Source organism: Heteronotia binoei, chromosome 21, assembly GCF_032191835.1.
Source record: "Heteronotia binoei isolate CCM8104 ecotype False Entrance Well chromosome 21, APGP_CSIRO_Hbin_v1, whole genome shotgun sequence".
Taxonomy (NCBI): Eukaryota; Metazoa; Chordata; class Lepidosauria; order Squamata; family Gekkonidae; genus Heteronotia; species Heteronotia binoei.
Genome location: NC_083243.1, coordinates 177,807,402 through 177,830,808, shown reverse-complemented (window position 1 = coordinate 177,830,808; position 23,407 = coordinate 177,807,402). Strand labels below are relative to the sequence as shown.

Sequence of the window (23,407 nt, the reverse complement as noted above, 5' to 3'; positions counted from 1 at the left end):
GGGCGTATATGGGAGGAGACGGTCCTGTAGGTATGTTGGTCCCAGGCCACGCAAGGCCTTAAAAGTCAAAACTAACACCTTGAAATGAATCTGGTACTCTATAGGCAGCCAGTGCAGGTTGCAGAGCACCAGCTGTATGCTCACCCGTACAGGTGGTGCAGTCAGCAGACGAGCTGCCGCATTCTGCACCCACTGCAGTTTCTGGATCAGTTTCAAGGGTAAGCCAGCGTAGAGCGAATTACAGTACCAGAACGGCACCGCCCAGGGCTGGGAGCTGGGTGCATGAACCCCCCCCCCTCAACTCAGGTACAGGACCTCCATTTTAGTTGGATTTAACTTCAGTCGACTCTAATGTGTGTGTGTCGACTCTTGGTTTGTGAGCCACCCTGAGCCTGCCTTTGGTGGGGAGGGCGAGATATAAATTAAATACATAAAAGTAGAACTGAGTGTCATCCACATATTGGTGACACCACAGCCCAAACCTCCTGATGACTTCTCTCAGTGGCATTGTGTAGATATTAAATAGCATACAGAATAAGACCACACCCAATCAGAACCCCACAAGTCAACAGTCATGTGGCAGAACAGGAAAACCCTAGCACCATGTTTTGAGCCCAATCCCCACCAGTAAGAATTGAACCACCATAACAAAGTTTCCCTAGTCCCAGTGCTAAGAAGCAGCTCGGGAGAACCTTATAGTTGATATATCAAAGACTGTTGAGAGATCCAGCAGAACTAACAGGGTCACGTTTCCTGTGTCTACTTCTTGTTAGAGGTCACCATCCAAGGCAACTAAAGGAATCTCTGTTCCAAGCCCTGGCCTGAAGCCGGATTGAAATAAGTCCAGGAAATCAGTCTCATTCAAGAGCCCCTGGAGCTGTATGCCTTGTCCGAGAATGGAAGATTGAAGACTGACCCAAAGTTCTCCAATAGAGTAATATAGCCAGGAGATCCTAAGATTGTCTGGCAGCCAAAATTTGTAGCTCTTTTAGCATTATGTACCGCTAGGTACTAGCTAGACTTATTTTTAAGGCAAGAGATGTTTCAGAGGTAGTTTGCCATTGTCTGACTCTGAAACATGCCCCTGGTATTCCTTGGAGGTTGCTCATCCAAATACTAGCCAGTGCTGGCCGTGCTTAGCTTCTGAGAACTGATGAGATCAGGCTAGCCTGGGCTATCCGGGTCAGGGGAAGTGTTTTAAAAACACATTAAGTCACTGCCTCTTTGAGTGCAGGTGGTACAACCTCCATCATCAAGGAAGCATATACCACTCTCCTTACCCAGTCAGCCAGCCTCCTCTTTTATCAGCCAGGGAAGGCAAGGGCCAAGAGTGGTAGGTCTCATCTCTCCAAGGATCTGGGCCTGCAAAGTAAGTAGTAAATTGGTTACAGCTGGCTGCTGTGTGATCAGAATCCAATTCACTGGGGCTACGATAGTCCAGATTATCTTGATCACCTCAGATCTCAGAAGCCAAGCAGGGTCAGCCTGGATGGGAGATCACCAAGGAATACCAGGGTGTTTATGCAGAGGCATGCAATGGCAAACCACCTCTGAATGCCTCTTTCCTTGGAAACCCTATCGGGTCACCACAGGTCGGCTGTGATTTGATGGCAGAAAAAAAGGATGCAGAACCACACAAAATGGCTCAGCTAGATGATTACATGCAGATGCAATGATGGCAGTGAAACATTGCCTTTTCACTGATATCACCACCACAGAATAGGTGCTAATATGGGTTGTATGCCATGTTTGATCAGTCTAGTTCTGAGTTTTCTGCCAGCAGCACTTTTCCCTGGTAAACTGCTTGGCTCTGTCTGTGAGGAGAGGGTACTTAGGGGCAGTGGTGTCAACAGTCTGGGCCATTTCCCTTTTACAGAGTGTGGTCAGGGCCTTGAAGTCACCCAAGTCCATCAGCCTTGGGTTCTCCGCTAGCATGTCCAAGACGAATTCAGTTGCTCAGGAAGAGAATCAGCTGGCACCAGGGTGTACGGTACACCAACAGAATCCTTCCCTTGTCCTGATCACCTACCTTCAGGAACCCACACTCAAAACTGGCACACTGTTGGAGGAGGCATTTCAATAGATGGATGGAATCGTGATAAACCACTGTGATCCCACCCGTCAGACCCAGAGTCAAGGAAAAGACAGTTGAAGTTCAAGATCTTTATTCCAACTTCATGAGCATATACACGCACTGTCGGAACTGACCTCTCTGTCAGTTCCCCCAACTTATAAACCTTTGCCCTGACCGTTATAATTCAAGCCAAAGCGCGCCAAGCAAAAGCGGGGGTTTTGCGCGGAGGTTTTGCTAAGTTCTCATCACCACAGGTGCCCACTATCCGTTCATGGTTCTCATCTCCTCCAGCTCTTTGCCCTTGGTTACCTAGCAACTAGCCAATTCCCAGACATGCCATCCTCCCTCCAGATAAGCAACAAGTTACAGTTATATCAAAGGCATAGCAAGCGCAGCATAGCATTGAAACACAGCATAGCATTGTACAATTGAATAAACATGACAAGAGAAACAAGATGGAGTGACCCTATCCCTCTGGTCTAGCCTATTGCTCTACAGAGGAACCTTGAGGGTACTGTTGGGTCATATTTACACATACACAAGCAAGTTCGTAAAGATATATTATGTTCTGAAGCCAAATTTTAATTGCTATTTTATATACCCTATTTCCTACTGTTATCTAATGCGATATTTGAATATTTTATAAGTATTTTAGCTTTTGTAATTTTTTTCTGATTTGTGCTGGTCGTTGACCGTATTAAAATCAAACGAACGAACATACACAAGCAAACCCGGCTTTCTAATTGCACGTCCCAAAGCTGGAAAAAGGAAAAGAGGAAACCTTTCATACTGCCAAGATGAGATTACAAAAGGGTAGAACATATGAGTGGAGGGAAATGCAATGAAACTATCTGTCAAGCATTGTATCTTCATCCTCTGTTATAGTATTTAATAATAATAAGTTTTTTATATTTATTTAGATTATAGAATTGTTACTAACCATGAACTAAGTTCAGGCACATCAAAGTAGCAACGCCCACCTTTCTTCTTTCGCTTTGACTAACAAATGCAGGAATGTCCTCTTTGAAGATAAGACCTTTTGGGACTTGTTCTCAGGCTCAGCCAGACCTAAACCCAGGATGTGCTAGTCGCAATATAGATAAGGAGCCCAGCGTGTGAATTTCACATGTGAATGTAGAATTGTTTATAGAACCTTTGATGTGCCATTTTAAAGCATGTATTCTAGTGTTACAGAGTATCAGTTCCAATCCCTAGCTCGAATGAGCCACATGGATTATCAATAAACCAAACTTTGTTTCAAGATTCAAGGACTGGTTATTTTGAGATCTCATGCTTGACACTTTCTTGAGTCTACTAATACATAACTGTATTCCAACAATATATACAATAAAGATTACAGTAGTATGAGTGCACTAAATAACTACATACAATATAAATATGCATGAAAATAGTGAACAAAGAATTAAATATATGACAGATAACTAGTTTCTGTTCTTACATAGCGGCACTGTGTACATGTGCCACCACTTCCTATCCCATCTTCTAAATCTAAGGAAATTCCTCTCATCCCTATTACATAATGAAGACCAAGATGTTTATCAGCCATGTCGGGGTGATTAGGATGGAATTCTCCTCACACCTGATCAGTTAAGCAAACAAGTAGTGAGGCCTGCAATGGCATTATACCCTGCCGAGGTCCTTCCCCTCTCCAAACTCTGCTCTCTCAGGTTCTAACCCGTGTTCCCTCTAAGCTGACTTAGCATGAGCTAGCTCACAGATTTTTAGCTTCCAGCTCACACATTTTGTCTTAGCTCAGGAAAAATGGCCCCCGAACACAATAATGTATGCAGTAGCTCACAACTTTAATGCCAGTAGCTTACAATGTTAATATCAGTAGCTCACAAAGTAGAATTTTTGCTCACAAGACTGCAGCTTAGAGGGAACATTGGTTCCAACCCCAAAACTCCTGGAATTTCCCAACTTGGAGTGGGAAATCCTACATTCTACATTCCATGCCCTTGCAACTAATGATATCCCTTTCTTTATCTAGGTGCAGTGACTGATTTAAACCAAAATTACCAAGAGCAGGGGCTGCCAGTGACAGATGGTAGTTGGGAGCTATATCAGTTCTGTGCCCAGCTGGAGTTCCTGCTACAGGTAGAGTATTCGGTTGACTGATCCAAGTCCTTGGCTGCCAGTATGATCCATAAGGGATGTATCTGCCTGTCATGGTACATCACAAATGCCGCAGCTTGAGGGTGTGCTTGCTTATCCTCCTCTCCTTTGGGGCTGAGAAGGCCAACCTGCATTCTTTGACAAAGCAGGCTGCTACTCAGGCGCAAGTCTTTTGACCTTTGTTATAAGTGATTCAAACCCTGAAGTCAGGGCATCAGAGTCTCATCATTAGACAGAATGGTGCAGGAAGTAGTTGAAATTCCTCCATAGGGAAAGGTGTTCGGTGCTCCCTCAAAGGCTCTGTTGTTTTTTAATAACTCACTAAATATTTCAGGATTTGAGCCTGGCACTGAAAATAGATTCCAAGGCTGTGAGCCCTGACTTAAATTAATCTGTGAATTAGCATCTGCCTCCCTGACTGACACTGACTGCTGCTGCTTTTTCTCCTTTTGTAAACCCAGGTTACTTTTAATTCCTTTCCCTGCATATTTTTTTTTTTCTTCCATGTGATTTAGTATGATATGAAAGAGAAGAAAAGCCTCTTTGGACAGAGGAAAGATTATTGGGACTTTCTATGCTGGGTCCTGACAAAGCTGCACAGTGGTGCACATGCAGGGGTGGAATATATCGCCTCTCTTGACAAGGTAAGGTAGATTTGTACAACTAAGCGCAATATGAAAGGAGGAGGGTGGTGCTGTACGGTTGCTAAGGCTATGTTAATATCAACAAGACAGTTAGCTCTTAGGCATCGTTTAAAAGGAGAGCCAGTTTGGGGTAGTGGTTAAGTGTGCGGACTCTTATCTGGGAGAACCGGGTTTGATTCCCCACTCCTCCACTTGCACCTGCTGGAATGGCCTTGGGTCAGCCATAGCCCTGGCAGAGGTTGTCCTTGAAAGGGCAGCTGCTGTGAGAGCCCTCTCAGCCCCACCCACCTCACAGGGTGTCTGTTGTGGGGGAGGAAGAGAGCCAGTTTGGTGTAGTGGTTAAGTGTGCGGACTCTTATCTGGGAGAACCGGGTTTGTTTCCCCACTCCTCCACTTGCACCTGCTGGAATGGCCTTGAGTCAGCCATAGCTCTGGCAGAGGTTGTCCTTGAAAGGGCAGCTGCTGTGAGAGCCCTCTCCAGCCCCACCCACCTCACAGGGTGTCTGTTGTGGGGGAGGAAGGTAAAGGAGATTGTGAGCCGCTCTGAGCCTCTGTCCTTGAAAGGGCAGCTGCTGTGAGAGCCCTCTCCAGCCCCACCCACCTCACAGGGTGTCTGTTGTGGGGGAGGAAGGGAAAGGAGATTGTAGGCCGCTCTGAGCCTCTGTCCTTGAAAGGGCAGCTGCTGTGAGAGCCCTCTCAGCCCCACCCACCTCACAGGGTGTCTGTTGTGGGGGAGGAAGGGAAAGGAGATTGTAGGCCGCTCTGAGCCTCTGTCCTTGAAAGGGCAGCTGCTGTGAGAGCCCTCTCCAGCCCCACCCACCTCACAGGGTGTCTGTTGTGGGGGAGGAAGGGAAAGGAGATTGTAGGCCGCTCTGAGCCTCTGTCCTTGAAAGGGCAGCTGCAGTGAGAGCCCTCTCCAGCCCCACCCACCTCACAGGGTGTCTGTTGTGAGGGAGGAAGGGAAAGGAGATTGTAGGCCGCTCTGAGCCTCTGTCCTTGAAAGGGCAGCTGCAGTGAGAGCCCTCTCCAGCCCCACCCACCTCACAGGGTGTCTGTTGTGGGGGAGGAAGGTAAAGGAGATTGTGAGCCGCTCTGAGACTCTTCGGAGTGGAGGGCGGGATATAAATCCAATATCTTCTTCTTCTTCTTCTAAAAGCACAAGGCCTACTTTTTTTTCTTCACACATACTTTTTATATTGGAGTTCATATATACTTTCCTCCAACAACCTTTATGTGAGAATAATGTAACAATGCCGAGCGTATTAAAAAATTACACTCAATTTCAAAAATCGGTAGATTTGATACAGGCTGTTTTGCCTTGAATCACGGGTGTAAATCTCTGCAGGGTGATGTGGCAGTTTGTGTTATACGGCAGATATAGTTTCCTACATAACTGAGCGACTTCCCGCAGGGTTATCTGGATGAACCACAGGCACGCGGACTCTTAGTGACAGAACTCATATCCTTCGCTGATTGCTTCATCTTATATCTTTGTGAGATGTTTTTCCATCGTTTAATCTCACCTTGTCAAACAAAACTTGCAACCTCCTCCCCCAAATTCCCACCACTGTCTCCACCAGTCTTAACTGTACATGCATTTGATGAAGTAGAAGCTTGCCTATGAAAGCTCACACTTCTACGAAGGGGTTATCGTTTGAAGTGCATCTTCGAAGTGCAGGTCTTTATTTCTAAACTGCTGTTGATGCTGCAACATCCTTCTTCTTCAAGCTCCAACTTGAAACAAAGCCAGGGTTAGGGCTCCTAAAGACTCTATAAGTGTGCTTGCAGAGTATCAGAAGCTCAATACATGTTACATAGCTACACGTTAGGTTTACACTTTGCATCCTGCCAAGCACACAGTCTCTGTTGAAACTTGATTCTCGGGTTTGTGGGAGACCCAATTCAGATCAGAACCATTGCGCATGAAGAAAGGAAACCCAAGCCTGTCCCTTGCAAATGGTCACAAGATGCTATTACTTGCCCCAATAGGAAAACTTTATATAAGCTACACATAAGTTTTCTCAGTGGCACTGATAGCACTCCCTGAAGCCATTTCAAGTTGGGAAAACAGTGCAGACGGAGTGAAGCCTCCTTTTCCCACGCTCTGCAGTTCTGGTTTGACTTGGGCTCCATATACTGGAGGATTTCGGTTTCAACAGGGAACTCACAGTGCAAGCCTTCTGTCTGTCAGTACCTAGGGCAGACTTGTAAATAGTATAATACATAGTTAGGCCTAGTCCAGTTTCTTAAATACTGGATCTCTCCTCCATTATGTGAGGTTCATCCAGAGCTGCTGCTGACTCTCCAGCTCCCATCAAACACTTTCTTCACTGAAACATTTATTTGTGGGTATCCTTGCAAATTGTTGTTCAACCTTTATCCCTTCGCCATCGAGGGTCAGCCTTTTTGTTAGGCAGAGTGGGGCAGACTGCTTTGAGCAACGGATTGGAGGAGGTAGGGTTGCCAATCCCCAGGTGGGAGCAGGGGATCCCCCGGTTTGGAGGCCCTCCCCCCGCTTCAGGGTCGTTAGAAAGCGGGGGGAGGGGAGGGAAATGTCTGCTGGGAACTCTTTTATTCCCTCTGGAGATTTATTCCCATAGAAAATAATAGAGAATTGATCTGCAGGTATCTGGGGCTCTGGGGGGCCTGTTTTTTGGGATAGATGCACCAAATTTTCAGTATAGCATCTAGTGCCTCTCCCCAAAATACCCCCCAAGTTTCAAAAAGATTGGACCAGGGGGTCCAATTCTATGAGAACAAAAGAAGGTGCCCCTATCCTTCATTATTTCCTATGGAAGGAAGGCATTGAAAAGGTGTGCCGTCCCTTTAAATGTGATGGCCAGAACTCCCTTTGGAGTTCGATTATGCTTGTCACAGCCTTGAGCTTGGCTCCACCCCTAATGTCTCCTGGCTCCACCCCCAAAGTCTCCTGACTCCACCCCCAAAGTCCCCAGATATTTCTTAAATTGGACTTGGCAACCCTAGGAGGAGGGGAGGCATTAAACAACAGAAAATTGGCTATTTTTTTTTTTTTAACTATGGCAAGGATCACTGTTTAAATGTTCTACCTCAGGCACCAAAATGTTGTGAGTTGACTCTGGCATAGTCAAGCACTCCTTTTTCCCAGGCCTTCCCCTCTGATGCCTCTTGGCTTCACTGTGGAAGAAAAGTTAATCATTATGCAGTTCCTGTAAGAAGCAGCTGGCAATTTTCAGCACAGGACTCCAATGCCTTTACCTGCTATATATAAGAGTACAGTTTCTCCTGGGAGAATGCAGCAGGAAACAACTGCATTTCTTCCTTCTGTATGGCTAAATAAATAAAAATATGTCCTGCGAGTTAGGTTATCACGGCCCCACGAGAAGGCAGCACCATGACTAAGGGAAACTGCCAGACATGATCTTAGTTGAAAACTATGAGAAACAGAGGTTTGGATTGGCTTGTAAAAGCGGTAAGACACAGCTAATGATGAATACTTCCATTGGTGGCAAGTTGGAGCTGAAGCAAAGGAAGCTTAACTGAAATTTCCTGCTACGCCAGGTGAATTGAGAATGGAGGTAACTAAGGAGTTTTGTAGCTCAAAAAGCAATTTTAGATGCCTTTTTGCCTTTCAAACTGTGAATCTTTTTTATCTTGGTAGCTGAAAACAGCCATGGGGAAAGGTCGTGCATTCATTCGCTATTGTCTGGTTCATCATCAGCTGGCTGAGACATTGCAGCTTTGCTTCTTGGAGCCAAAAGTCACCAGGTAAAAGGTGCTTTAAGTAGAGGGGTGTCATGATCTGTGCTGTGCTGTGAGACAGAGGCCTAGTGGGCCTAGGGAGCGTGTAAAGTCTGTGTCTCAGTAGAAAGAGACAGCCTACAATCCCCAGAGTGCTTGCTGCTGGTTTCAGTCAGTCAGCGTCCAAGTAGGCTCTGAGGAGAATTGTTTAAAAGCTCTTTCAGGAGACAGACACTATTCTTTCTTCCTGAGAGGTTGAGCAGGCAGGACAGCTGCTGTTAGGAGGAAGACCCTCACTCAAAGGGAGAGAGTGAGCAGGCTGAGGCGTGGGGCCTAACAGACAAGGGAGAGTTAAGTTCAATCGTGTTAGGGACTTTATAGCTGCAAACAGACCGGCACTTTGGGCCGACCCAGGGATGCCTCAGGAGGCGACCCAAAAAACCCTCCACATACAAATATCTGGTGGGTGTCCCGATCCCATACTCACCGTGTCCTCTGGACCGCTCCACCCGCCTCAAAAAGGCACCACGTCAAAAGTGCCACCTTTTCGCTGGGGCACCTCCGAGGTGGCTTCCATCCATCTGGAAGGCTCGGAAGCACCTGAAGAGCACCCGGGGAGCCACGAACGGGATGCATGAGCGTTCCAGATGCTCCCCTGGTGCCCACGACCCGCCCCTTTCTGAACATAAGAGAAGCCATGTTGGATCAGGCCAATGGCCCATCCAGTCCAACACTCTGTGTCACACAGTGACCACTAATTTATATATACATATATACACACACTGTGGCTAATAGCCACTGATGGACCTCTGCTCCATATTTTTATCTAACACCCTCTTGAAGCTGTCTATGCTTGTAGCCGCCACCACCTCCAGTGGCAGTGAATTCCACATGTTCATCACCCTTTGGGTGAAGAAGTACTTCCTTTTAGCCGTTTTAACCTGACTGCTCAGCAATTTCATTGAATGCCCACGAGTTCTTGTATTGTGAGAAAGGGAGAAAAGGACTTCTTTCTCTACTTTCTCCATCCCATGCATAATCTTGTAAACCTCTATCATGTCACCCCTCAGTCCCTGCAAGTGTCATCCAGAAGCTCTGGGGAACTCTATTTCTGGCCAGCTGTATTTGGGGCGGCTTCAAGCCGCCCCAAAGCAGCTGTCTGCTATCAGCCCATGTTTATTTTCCTTCACCCACATTAAAGCACCTGATCTGTTCACTTCTCCTTTATTGATTTGCCTGTTTAAAATAAACCTTTTTCTTGTTCTTGAGTCTGTGGGCCAAAATGGATGTGACAGTGTCCTCGTGTTTATTATGTGGATGCCGCTCCTATGTTAAAGTGATTTTAAAATGCTGTGAGGGCCCAAACTCAATTGGCCCCACAACACAGTGAGCTGAGATGCTCTTTTCCTCCTCCCATGCCTTTTCATGAGCTGACACTTGGAAACGGAGGGAGGGGCACAAGAGCCCCTCAGCCCCCTGTGCTGGAAGTCCTTATGGCATTTTAAAATCACTTTGAAATGGCAGTGATGTCCCTGTGGTAGACACAAGGACACTGTCTTGTCTAGTCTGGCCAGGAGCTAGGAGGTGTTAAGCCATTTCCTTGCGCAGTGCCAAGAGCTAGGTTGTGTCAGACAACTATTCTGGGAACCCATACAAACCCCACAAATTCTGAAGTCTCCCAGCCTAGTGCTGTCAACTCACCCTTCCTCCCTGTCTCTGTAGCCTTTCAACAGGGTAGTTACCTTTCCTACAATGGCCAGTCCCCAAGTGGGGCAGGAAAGAGGCTCAAAAAAACCTCCCTGAAAACCAGCCTCCAAAAGCAATAATAAACCAACTACTTCAATAAAGATCAAAGGAGTTTGTTTCAATACAGATTCAAAACATAATATATAAAGAGAACCCGCAAGCCCACACCCAAAGTCACTCAAAAGCAAATTAACGTCCAAAAATTCTTAGCAAGAGGGTGCGGGCAGTAGTTCCGTTGGTAAAGTTGTCCACGGAGAACAGAGCTCCACAGATTTCTTCCGTACAGCAAGGCACATTAAAGAGAATGCGACGCGGTAGTACTCGATCCCATGTTTTGCAAAGGCTTCTACGAGCTGTACATAAATATAAATAATAAACCATAGATGAAATATTTAGCCTAACACCCTAGGGAAATACTGTAAGCAGAATGGAACCATACCTTACAAAAAGTCTTATACAGTTTACATGCTGATGCTAACAATCGCTTCTGCCCAATATGCTTGTAGTCGTTTCTATCTAGCATGGTCAATTTCCTAGCCTGCTTCAAAGAACTCTCGTTTATAAAACCCACAGGTGAATGCAATCTCAAAGTTCCTTAAAGTTACATCATAGTAATTGTAATACAGTGTCTCCTCCCTGACTTTAATTTGTAAGTTGAACAGCAAAACAATCCTATGAACAAAACCTATAGAAAACAGGAGGGATCCCGGGCATGATTTAGATCTTTCGGTGTTAAGGTGCGTGATACAAATATCCAAAAATCTGTGGAGCTCTGTTCTCTGCGGACAACTCTACCAATGGAACTACTGCCTGCACCCTCCTGCTAAGAATTTTTGGACATTAATTTGCTTTTGAGTGACTTTGGGTGTGGGTTTGCGGGTTCTCTTTATATATTATGTTTTGAATCTGTATTGAAACAAACTCCTTTGATATTTATTGAAGAAATTGGTTTATTATTGCTTTTGGAGGCTGGTTTTCGCGGAGGTTTTTTTGACCCTCTTTCCTGCTCCATTATCCGCCTAGGTCTTTGTCGCTTACCCAATCCCCAGGTGGAGGCAGGGGATCCCCAGTTTGGAAGCCCTCCACCCACTTCAGGGTCCAATTCTATGAGCTCTACAAGAAGGTGCCCCTATACTTCATTATTTCCTATGGAAGGAAGGCATTTAAAAGGTGTGCAGTCCCTTTAAATGTGATGGCCAGAACTCCCTTTGGAGTTCAGTTATGCTTGTCACTCCTGGCTCCACCCCAATGTCTCCTGGTGCCACCCCCAATGTCTCCTGGCGCCACCCCCAAAGTCCCCAGATATTTCTTGAACTCTAACCTTTCTGGGAGCGGGGGGAGGAAGTTCCTTGCCTTGCCTGGAGCTAACTACCTAACATATAAGGGTTGTTGTGGTACTGCTGCCCTTATAATCTGCAAAGTCTAGCTAGGGCAGTGTTTCCACTGCAAGGAGAAGTACAGAGCTGCATAGTGAATTAGCGCGTCAACATCCCTGTAGCTTCAATTTGCCCAGCAAGGCAGGTGGGCGCTTGTCAGCAACATCTGTATGGATCTAAGCCAATGGCATGTACGGAGGTGAATTTTACAGAGGGCTTAGAATCACCTGCATTTTGCTTGTTGCAGCGAGTGGTACTATGCGCGCAGCCCCTTCCTGAACCAAGAGCTGTGGCTGGACGTCTTGGGTTCTCTCTATGAGCTGGATGGCATTGCCTTCCATCTGGCACTTTGCAGAGCAGACCTGGATGCCGCATGGCCAATGGCCTTAAGGTAAGCACCAGGAGTCAAAATTTCCCCCAAATCTGGGGAAGGGCAGTTTAAATTACCACTTCTTCATACGGACATTTTTTAAGAACAAGGTAGTACAAGGGCTGCCACCAATTTCACACGTTGTCTCTGTGGAAGGTGTTCTCCCTGCATCGTAGGGCTACCACTGAAAATACTTTCTCTATACTGAAACGGACCGCTGGTGTATCAAGGTCAGTATCGTCTAACCTGACGGGCAGTGACAGAAGGGTTTTGGAGATGGGGAAATGGGGGGGGGGGCATGACGTTGCCAGTGGCACTATGTCACTTCTGGGAACCTTCTGCGTGCAAAACAGAACTGAAACATGGACCCCCCCCCCCTTTGTAAATCAGTGATACTGGAAACTTGTAATATAAGCAGGGCTCTTTAGCTGTTTTGTGACCTTAAGACACAGTAAGCCTCCATTCTTAGTGGAGATGTACTTACACAGTAGCTCACCTCTCTTTCTTTCCTTCCCATAGTCACTGCTGTTTCTTCATTATGGCCTACTATCAATGCAAAGCCATCCAGTTAGATAGAATAGTTTAGTCACTCTCTCCACTATGCTTATATGTTATGTTTCTTTAAATAAATCCACCGGTATTGGTTTCTTAACTTAAAGCATTAACTTTCAGCATATTGGCTGATCTGTGCACCATCTCCACAAGCACTCTCTCCAAGCCTTTGTGTCTGTCATGCTATATTTCTAGCCCTCTCTTTCCCTTTATGCCTCTCATTTATGGCCCCCCCAATTAGTGGGGTTTTCTTGCCCCTCTTATTTCTCTCAGAGGTTACGGCCTGGTATCTGCATCTCTTTCCACACAAAGTGAATGCAAATGCATTGTCCTGAGAGATAGTTTACGCATAGGAAGCTCATAAAATAAAATGGGAGGGCAGGTGTCACTGGCATCTCTTGCAGATTTATAACTTTAGTTTCTTTTTAGAATTTTGCCTCAGTATCCCAAGAAAACTGCTGCACACAGCCAGGTGGAGAAGGCACACTCCCAGGTAAATAATCCTCACTTCTTGGCTCACCCCCAACCTCTGCGCAGGAAGATACTGTCCCCTTGCAAGCAATGGCTTGAGACTACCAGTGTACCCTGAGGTTTCCTTGTTGGAAGAACAGACGATGTCTCTTGCTCAGTCCTCCAAGTCTACAAACACCATAGAGCAAGCTAGATAGCTAGGACAGTATCAGTCTCCTTCCTGCCTGCTCTGCTTTCACTCACCCTCTCTAACCTATAGAATATAATCTGATGGAACTTCCTTTCTCTTTGTTCTCCTCTTCCTTCTTCCCTGCACGCATCAGGAAGAACAGCATGGTGCCTCTCCTCCTGATCTGAACTAAGCAGATGGCCTACTATCAATGCAAAGCCATCCAGTTAGATAGAATAGTTTAGTCACTCTCTCCACTATGCTTATATGTTATGTTTCTTTAAATAAATCCACCGGTATTGGTTTCTGAACTTAAAGCAAAGGCTCTCTGTGCAATTTGTGAGATAATGTGATAACCATTCGACTAAGCCACACTGCTGTGCTGAAGCTCAGAAAGAGCACTGCTAAGTGAAGGTAAGGACAGCTGCCTGATCAGTCCAGCTATCCTAAATGAGACCCAAAATTCCTTTCCCATTCCTCTAGAGCAGGGGTCCTCAACCTTTTTAAATAGGGGGCCAGTTCACTGTCCCTCAGACTGTTGGAGGGCCGGACTGCCGTTACTGTACAAGGCCGCGGGCCGTCAGTTCTCCGTCTTCTGCATCTCTCTCCCTTCCCCACACCACACACCCTGGCCTGGGAACTCACCTCACCTTGGTATCACCTCACACTCTGTCTCCGCCGCCTCAGCCCAGTGCCGGAAGTGTGCGTTGCTAACGCAAGTTTAGGTCGAACGTCACTTCCGGTCTGATTTTGCCATAACCCGGCGGGCCGCATAAACGTCCTCAGCAGGCCACATCTGGCCCGCGGGCCGTAGGTTGAGGACCCCTGCTCTAGAGCCTAAGTCGCTTTGCACAACCACCCCAGAACAGGAAGGCTGTGGTTCTACAGTCTTCACTTCTGTGGACCCCATCCTGAAATGGTTGCTGCCTCTCTCAATCCACACCAGTAATTAAATGATCCCCAGTTCCCATGAGATGAGTCGAGAAGAACAGAATAGATAGTAGCCTCTGACTTGACGCATTACTCCAAGCCTACAGCATGGAGGGCCTATTCCATGGCATAGCGAAGGTTACCATGCCTTATTTGGGCCGTTCATTGTTTGTTTGTTTCCTGGAAAAAGAAGTGCCACAACTCTCAAGAGGGAAATGAGGGGGAAACACATGGGTGCCCCTCGTGAACTGTTAAATTACCGTATTTTTCGGTCCATTAGACGCTCCGGACCATTAGACGCAGGTGCCTGGCTGGGAGACAAGTGGCGAGATCGCTCCCTCCGCCCCCACCGCAAACCCAGCACTTCGCAGGGAGCGATCTCGCTGCTTGTCGCCCAGCCAGGCACGCAGGCGCGGGGGAAGCACGCCGCCCCCTCCACAGCCGGCGCTCGCAAAGCGCTGGGTTTGCAGAGGGGGCGGGTGCTTCCTCCGTGCCTGTCTGCCTGGCTTCAGCTCTGATGCTTAAAGCAAGCGCCGGGATCGGAGGGCGGAGGGAGCGATCCTGGCGCTTGCTGTAAGCGTCAGAGCTGGAGCCAGGCAGGCAGGCGCGGGGGAAGTGCCGGGATCAGAGGTGGAGGCAGCGGATCGCGCCCCCCCCCCCGGAGGAAGGTACGTACCTTTGCTCCATAAGACGCACACACTTCCCCCCCACTTTTTGGGGGGGAGGGGAAGTGCGTCTTATGGTGCGAAAAATACGGTATTTTGAGAATTTTGTTTCCATGAAGAGGTTCCAGAACTCCATTCTGCCATGTCCCCCCCCCAAAAAAGCCCTAGAGCCATTGCAACATGTCTCATTATTGAATACATAGAAATCATTCGCCACAAACCATGACCAAATTAACAAAAACAATTCATATGAAGCTTCAAACAATATTCAATAATTCATATCCAAATACTTCTACCAATACAAAATTCATATAGATATTCCAATGTTATCAAAACATACAACATTCATACAAAGTTCCCAGACTCATTCACAAATCACAAATGCAGATGAGTAACTGTCCAATGAGTTGCAAAAAGTTTAACTTCATTCAAACTGGAAGCTGGCTTCTATCATTAGAGTATTTACAATTATTTTTCTTGGAATTAATATTTCTCTGGAATAAAGCTGGAACAGACTTCTAGGACTGATCTGGTTAACCACACAATATCCTTACCGCTGATATAGAACGTTAATAGTCTACTTGTAAGGGATATGAGAGGTGGCTTGTTTCAAGGTTGGTCCAAAGCTCCAAGAAAGAAACGTCTTTGCTCTTGTATGAAAGAGAGTGAACTTTTTGCAACTTATTGGACAGTTGTTGTTGTTCAGTCGCACAGTGGAGTCCGACTCTTTGCGACCCCATGGACAAAGTCACGCCAAGCCCTCCTGCCTTCCACCATCCTCCAAAGTCTGCTCAAATTCGTGTTTGTTACATCAATAACGCTGTCCAGCCATATCATCTTTTGCCATCCCCTTCTTCTTTTGCCTTTTGTCTTTCCCAGCATCAGGATCTTCTCCAGTGAGTGCTCGCTTCTCATTTGGTGGCCAAAGTATTTGAGCTTCAGCTTCAGCATCTGACCTTCCAGGGAACAGACTGGGTTGATTTCCCTTAGGACTGACTGATTTGATCTTCTTGCAATCCAAGAAGAAGAAAATATCGACACTTTGGGCCCCATTTGGACATTATCACTTAGGGGTGTACTCACTTTTGTTGCCAGCAGTTTAGACATTAATGGCTGTGCGTTGCATCATTCTGAGGGATCAACACATTTACACTGTTATACAAGATGTAGACTCACTACTTTACATTGTAGCCAAGTGTCATTTCTTCAGTGTTGTCACATGAAATGATATACTTAAATATTTACAAAATGTGAGGGGGTGTACTCACTTCTGTGACATACTGTAAATTAAATAAGCAGGGTGACAATATACATCCTTGTCGAACTCCTTTTCCTATTCTAAATCAATCAGTTGCTCCAAATCCTGTTCCGACAGTTGCTTTTTGACCCTTATACAGGTTTCTCAGGAGACATATGAGGTGGTCTGGTACTCCCATCTCTTTAAGGACTTGCCACAGTTTGTTGTGATCCACACAATCAAAGGCTTTAGTCAATGAAACAGAAACAGACTTTTTTTCTGATACTCCCGTGCTTTCTCCATAATCCAGCGAATGTTGGCAACTTGATCTCTAGTTCCTCTACCTCTCCAAAACCCAGCTTGAACTTCTGGTAGTTCCCGATCTACATACTGCTGAAGCCCAGCTTGTAGCATCTTTAACATGACCTTGCTGGCATGTGAAATGAGTGCAATGATACGATAGTTTGAACATTCCTTGGTATTACACTTCTTTGGGATTGGAATATAAACTGACCTTTTCCAATCCTGTGACCACTGTTGCGTTTTCCAAATTTGTTGACATAATGTGTGCATCACTTTAACAGCATCATCTTTTAGGACTTTGAATAGCTCAACTGGGATACCATCATCTCTGCTTGCTTTGTTGTTAGTAATGCTTTCTAAGGCCCATTTGACTTCACGCTCCAGAATGTCTGGCTCAAGATCATCGATTTCACTGTCATGGTTGTCAAAGGACATTGAGATCCTTCTTGTATAATTCTTCTGTGTATTCTTGCCACCTCTTCCTGATCTCTTCTGCTTCTGTTAGGTCCCTACCGTTTTTGTCTGTTAGGTCCCTACCGTTTTTGTCCATGGCCATCTTTGCATGAAACGTTCCCTTGATGTCTCCAATTTTCTTGAAAAGATCTCTTGTCCTTCCCGTTCTGTTATTTTCCTCTATTGCTTTGCATTGTTCCTTCAGGAAGGCCTCATCTCTCCTTGCTGTTCTCTGAAAATCTGCATTGTTGGGTGAATTTTTCCTTTTCACCTTTGTCTTTCGCTTTCCTTCTTTCCTCAGCTATTTGTAAAGTCTCATCAGACATCCACTTTGCTTTCTTGCATTTCTTTTTCTTTGAGATGGTGCTGATTGCTGCCTTCTGTACAATGTCACGAACCTCCGCCCATAGTTCTTCCGGCACTCTGTCTACAACTCTAGTTCTTTAAACCTATTCTTCACCTCCACTGTATATTCATAAGGGATGTGATCAAGGTCAAACCTGAATGGCCTAATGGCTTCCCCAGTTTTCTTCAGTTTAAGCCTGAATTTTGCAATGAGTAGCTCATGATCTGAGCCACAGTCAGCTCCAGGTCTTGTTTTTACTGATTGTAAGGATCTTCTCCATCTTTGACTGCAAAGTATATAATCAATCTGATTTCTGTGTTGCCCATCAGGTGATGTCCATGTGTAGAGTCACCTTTTAGTTTGTTGGAAGAGGGTGTTCACTATGACCAGCTTGTTCTCTTGACAAAACTCTTAGCCTTTGCCCGGCTTCATTTTGTTCTCCAAGGTCAAACTTGTCAGTTGTTTCGGTTACCTTTTGACTTCCCACTTTGGCATTCCAGTCCCCTATGATGAGGAGGACATCTTTTTTTGGTGTTAGTTCTAGAAGGTGTTGTAGATCTTCATAGAACTGGTCCACTTCAGCGTCTTCTGCATCAGTGGTTGGGACATAGACTTGGATTACTGTGATATTGAATGGTTTACCTTGGATACGGACCAAGACCATTCTGTCATTTTTGAGATTGTATCCCATTACTGCCTTCCTCACTCTCTTGTTAACTATAAAGGCCACACCATTTCTTCTACAAGACTCTTGCCCACAATAATAGATGTAGTGATCCTCTGAGTTAAATTCACCCATTCCCGTCCATTTTAGTTCACTGATTCCCAAGATGTCGATGTTCAATCTTGCTATCTCTTGTTTGACTACATCCAGCTTACCTTGATTCATAGATCTTACATTCCACGTTCCAATGCAGTATTGTTCTTTGCAGCATTGGACTGTTCTTACACCATCAGACACATCCACAGCTGAGCGTCCTTTCGGCTTTGGCCCAGCCGCTTCACTCTTTCTGTGGTTACTTGGACTTGCCCTCCGCTCTTCCCCAGTAGCATATTGGGCACCTTCTAACCTGAGGGGCTCATCTTCCAGTGCCATATCTTTTAGCCTTTTGTTACTGTCCATGGGGTTTTCTTGGCAAGGATACTGGAGTGGTTTGCCATTTCCTTCTCCAGTGGATCGCATTTTGTCTCGGTTCTCAGCTGTGGCCTGTCCATCTTGGGTGGTCCTGCATGGCATAGCCCACAGCTTGGACAGTTACTCTTCTATATTTGTGATTTGTGAATGAATCTGGGAACTTTGTATAAATTTTGTAAACTGTGATAACTTTAAAACATGTTTGGAATATCTATATGAATTTTGCATTGGTTTAAGTATTTTGATATGAATTGTTGAATATTGTTCGAAGATTCATATAAATTGTTTTCATTAATGTGATCATTCTGTTTCCATTATTTTTTTCTGTTATTGGATGCAGGCAGAAATTTCATCATAAACTGTTCCCAGATCCGCTTTGGATTATAGTGAAGCCAGTGCCTTTTCTAGGAAGATATTAAATGCATCAAATGGTCAAAGTTGACTCGGAGAGCTGTCCCCAGTTCAAGGTGCTAACTGGATCTGTGACTTGGCTAGAAAAATTGACAAACTTATAATTTTTGACCTAAAGAAACACATCCTTTAACTTGGGAAGCTGGGAAAGGGGAGTCAGTGGCAGCTTAGCTCCATGGAAAATGAACAGTGGTACAAATCTATGTAGGGATCCATAATTAACATAGTATTTTTTTGCTCCATAAGACGCACTTTCCCCCCCAAAAAAAGTGTGTGTGGGGGGGAAGTATGTGCATCTTAAGGAGCGAATACTGCAAAAAATTCACACAAACGCCTCTACATTCACACAAACGCCTCAAAAAACTAGGTGCGTCTTATGGAACGAAAAATACGGTAATCAGTGCAGTTTGCATATTCTAGCACAGGGGGAAAGCATACATAAAATCGAAAGATACAGGGTCTTCACTTGTTGTGCTAGCCCAGCCAGCTTCAGAATTCTATGTATACCAGCAAGTTAAAGGTTTGCTTAGCTGTTATAGTGAAGCTATAAAGCAGTGCCTTCATTCATCTTTCATGTGATCTTAAGAAGGGCAAACATTTGGAAACAATTGTAAAATTGCTCTGAGGATAGGGGAGCACTGTTTTGGTTACACCTCAGGTTCCAGGCAATTGGCTCCCTCCAAAGCAAGCTTCTTCTCCAGTTCAGGGTTTGGGGACCAGTTTTTGGAGTTTGCTGCATGAGGAGAAAAGACACGTCTGAAGGGGCCATTTTGTAGAAAAAGAGGTGCCGGAGCTCGTTAGCACAACTCATTTGCATATGCCACATACCCGACATAATTTGAAGGTGTACTAAATTATATCAGCTCAGGATCTACCTTAAAATGCTTCTTGAATTATAATTGTCATCATAAAACCTTACTCCCATCATACTTTTTCAATTACTTTATCCTATGTGGCCACAGTAGCATGAGGAAGATTTCCATCTGTCTGCTTTATATGCTTTGGTTATTTTCCCATTTTTTGGTGGGGGGAAATATTAGAAAGTTTGTCAAATCTTACAGTTCAGCAAAATTCTCACAGGGAGTTTGAACAATGGAGCCCAGAAACAGGTATTTTTTAGGGGGGTGGGGTAAGAAAGAAAGAGCAAAATAAAATTTGAAGGTTCCGGAGCTCTGCTCCTATGAGCTCCTGCCCAAAATGAGGCCTGTATATTTGTGATGGGGGTGCTTTCAAATATCCCATGAATTGCTCTACAAATCTATGACAGTTCTCAGTGACCTGTGGAATTATATTTATTATCTCGTGATCAGGAAAATATTAGGTGGTTTATCGGTATCACATTAATGTTTCCATTTGTATCTGGCAGTGATGTGCTTTCCAAGGTTAGTTTTTGTGCATTAACATGTGCCCACTTACAAGTAGTTGTTACTGTAAATATCAACTGTTCCTCTCATTTTTGGAGATTCTACATGGTTAAAATGCACTATACCAAGCGCTTGTTTCTTGACCATAGGTTGGGAACTCAAATAGGGATTGCAAGAACTATCAAGGAGCCAATGAAGATCACAGGACTCCGCCAGGAATAAAGGACCACGGTGTCATTCAGTCCACTGCTGATAGCCTATTCAGGCAAGGGTTGGAAAATTCAATGGAAAAATGGATTGGGGTCTGGAGAAGCAGAAAGAACAGTCTGCTGCAGATGAGTTCTCTCCTAAAACTGAGTCCTTTCATGGAAAGAGATGCCCAGTGTTCAGCTTCTATTAAAAAGAAGCTGGTAGAAGCCCAAAGGGCAAATAGTGACTTGCAGGCACAAGTGGAAAAGGAGGTGCCAAACGATGTATTCCCCATTCAGGAACTAGGTTCCCTGCTACCAGAACTCTGCCTTTGTAAAAAGCCTGAGAGATCATGTCAGGGGACCACTGAAGGGGTCAACCAGTGGAAACAACAGGACTTGGGAATATTGATGTGGGAGCTTGGGGCTCTGCAACAGAAGATGTCCCAGCAGCAAAAGGAAAACACAAACATAAGACAAGCCCTTTCTGAGGAAAACAGGGCTCTGAAAGAAGAGATGGAAAAACTTAAAAGACAACATGAAGAAGAGATGGAAGGGGAGGAAAAACAGCAGCAGGAGCTCACCAAGGCCATAAGAGCCCTCAGAGAGGCAGAACGGAAGATTACTAATCTGTCCAGTGAATGCCAGGAGGCTTGGGACAAGAAAGTTGCTGCTGAGAAGTCTCTAGAGGAGGCACATCAGAGGCTGAGTTCTCAGGAGGTAGAGAGGAGAAAGTGCCTGGCAGACATTGAAGCCCAAGAATTGAGGCGACAGCAACTGACATCTCGATGTCAAGGACTGCAGGAGAAACTGAAGGTGTGTGAAGAGAGTCTGAAGAAATGGGAAGCTCAGGCAGTCGCCCTGCAAAGCCAACATGGCCGTCTGGAAACAACTGGGAAACAACCAAAAGAGCTGACTTGCAGACTAGCAGAAAGGGAAGAACATTCAGCTATGTTGGAGAAGGGACTCTTAAGGGAGAAATTAGGGAGAAGTCTTGATGAGATAGAGGCCCTTGAGAGGGAGAAGGAGACTCTTATTGAAACTCTGGTCTCTCAAGAACAGAGTTTGGTGTTTTCAAAACTAGAAATTCAGGATCTTCGGAAGGAGCTATCAGCATCTCAAAAGCTTGTTGTCACCCTTCAGAATTCTTCGATTGAGCAGGAGAAGGCCTTGAGGAATAGGGAAGAAGTAGCTCAGAGCTTGCAGGGGGACTTAAATGACCAATTAGCTGAGCTACAGAAGGCACTGGAGAAAAACACAGCAATGAAAGAGGAGTTGGAGGAAATGGCCAGCAAGAACTGTCAGCTCGAAGGACAAGTTATCGAAAAACAAGTCAGATGGGAGAAAAAATTGCAGGAACTGAGGAGCCAATTTGGAACTTTAGAAAAGGAGGCAAACAGACTGGAAGAGGAGAAACAGATTCTCCAGGCCACACTACAACAAACCCTTGAAGCAAAAGAGGCCTTGGAGAAGCAAGTTCAAAGCACTACCGCCATCATGGAGACACGGACCTGTGAGGCCACAAAGCTTAGAAATGAATTGGAGAATTTGACAGCCACCAGCCAAACACTACAGAAAGCCTTGCAAGAGAAAAATGAAATTGTGGTCTCAGACCTTAAACAGGAGTGTCTGAAGTTGAGAAACCAAGTTGAGCAACTGGAGCTTGACAAAATGCGAACCACTAACATAGCAGAGATGCTAAGTACAGAGCTGGAACAATGTTGGGACTTGCCAAGAGAAGACATTGCTCCACAGAAGGAACTGGCTTCTTCTATCACTATGGTGGATCTAACATCTGAAACCAGAGGTGAGGAAGTCAAGGCTCTTGCCAACGAGAGGAGCATTACAGAAAGAATCGATCATAGAGTGGCAAAGTCACAGCAGGCAGAAAAAGCAGTTCTTCAGATGGATGTGCTGAAAAACAGGGAAAGCGCCATCAAGATGGATACCAGTACAAAGTCCAGAATGGAAATCCATGGGAAGGTAGGAGCCCATTATTCCACAGGCGATACGTCAGAGGTAGCCAATAGCTGGGAAATAAGATGCAGTTGATTCTGAATACATCTGCAGGCTGGCATTCCTTTTCTCTATTGGGAAGGGAACTAGAGCAAGCTTATACCACAAGCCAAAACCAGAAGGGATTCAGATCCTGTCCCTAGGAGCCCTGGTCACCCTAGAGATAATGCAGATAATTTGGTAAGTCCTCAGACAATGGCCAAAATTCTCTTGGTAGATCCTGGAGATGGCAAGAGAAGGGTAATTTAAATCTCTCCACCAGGGAAAAGAGAGTATTAGCAGAAAGAAATAATAACAATACTTAGCATTTGTATAGCGCTTCCTGTGACCAAGGTAATTCAGACATGATCTTGCCGTAATCCTTATGAAAGGCCAGTAACAGAGATCAGCAGTTTCTCCTGTTTTGCCAATAAGGAGCTCAGGTTGAATGTGGGTTACTGATAACTAAATGGTGAGTGTAAGGCAAAGGTGAGATTTGAACCAGATAGCTCATTCATTTGACCCTCACCGTAGCTCCCAAAATAGGCCCACGCCTCTGTGAAAGAAGTTCTTAGAGTCAAGCCTCTGATCCACTCTTCGTTAACATTGAGATTAGAGGCAAGATTCAATTTAAGGTCAATTTCCCATATTTTAATTGGATTGCAAAAAATGTGAAAATTTGAGTTTCAAATTCTAGATTGTGAACTCTGAATTTAGGAGGACTCCGTTTTTTTTCCCTGTTGATCACAAATTTTGGTCAAGGGGGTTCTAATATTTATTTATTTATTTTTTATTTATTTGGGATTTATATCCCGCCCTTCCCACGAATGGCTCAAAGTTTAGTGACAACGCTTGAGCTTCAATGCCAAAAATTTGGCATTTGAACAGGTAGGGCTTTTTGTCCAGCAAGGCTTCTGAATGGCTATTGGAGATTTTATTGGCTGTTCAGTTTTCTGCAAAATGTGGCCATTAAGTCTCAGTGACCTCATGGGGACCCCAGCCTTAAACAAGGTGAGACTCACCACTGCCGCTGCAAGCTAACAGCCCTGGCTTTGTGCAATGTTGGCAGGCATCTCAGCCAGTGGCCCTGGCGCTGCACGAGCCAGCAGTCCCACCGTCATG

The 23,407-nt window shown here is 45.3% G+C and overlaps 1 protein-coding gene across 1 annotated transcript in view; it reads left to right on the top strand.

Annotated features, from left to right (window-relative positions):
- The window catches only part of RUFY4 (RUN and FYVE domain containing 4), a 35,792-nt gene that overhangs the window by 1,683 nt on the left and 10,702 nt on the right, over positions 1-23,407 (top strand). Inside the window, exons 2-7 of the mRNA XM_060262443.1 lie at positions 4,086-4,192; positions 4,726-4,854; positions 8,495-8,601; positions 11,944-12,087; positions 20,105-20,120; positions 20,252-22,273. Coding sequence (XP_060118426.1) covers positions 4,086-4,192; positions 4,726-4,854; positions 8,495-8,601; positions 11,944-12,087; positions 20,105-20,120; positions 20,252-22,273 — 2,525 coding nt within the window. The remainder of the gene's footprint in view (positions 1-4,085; positions 4,193-4,725; positions 4,855-8,494; positions 8,602-11,943; positions 12,088-20,104; positions 20,121-20,251; positions 22,274-23,407) is intronic.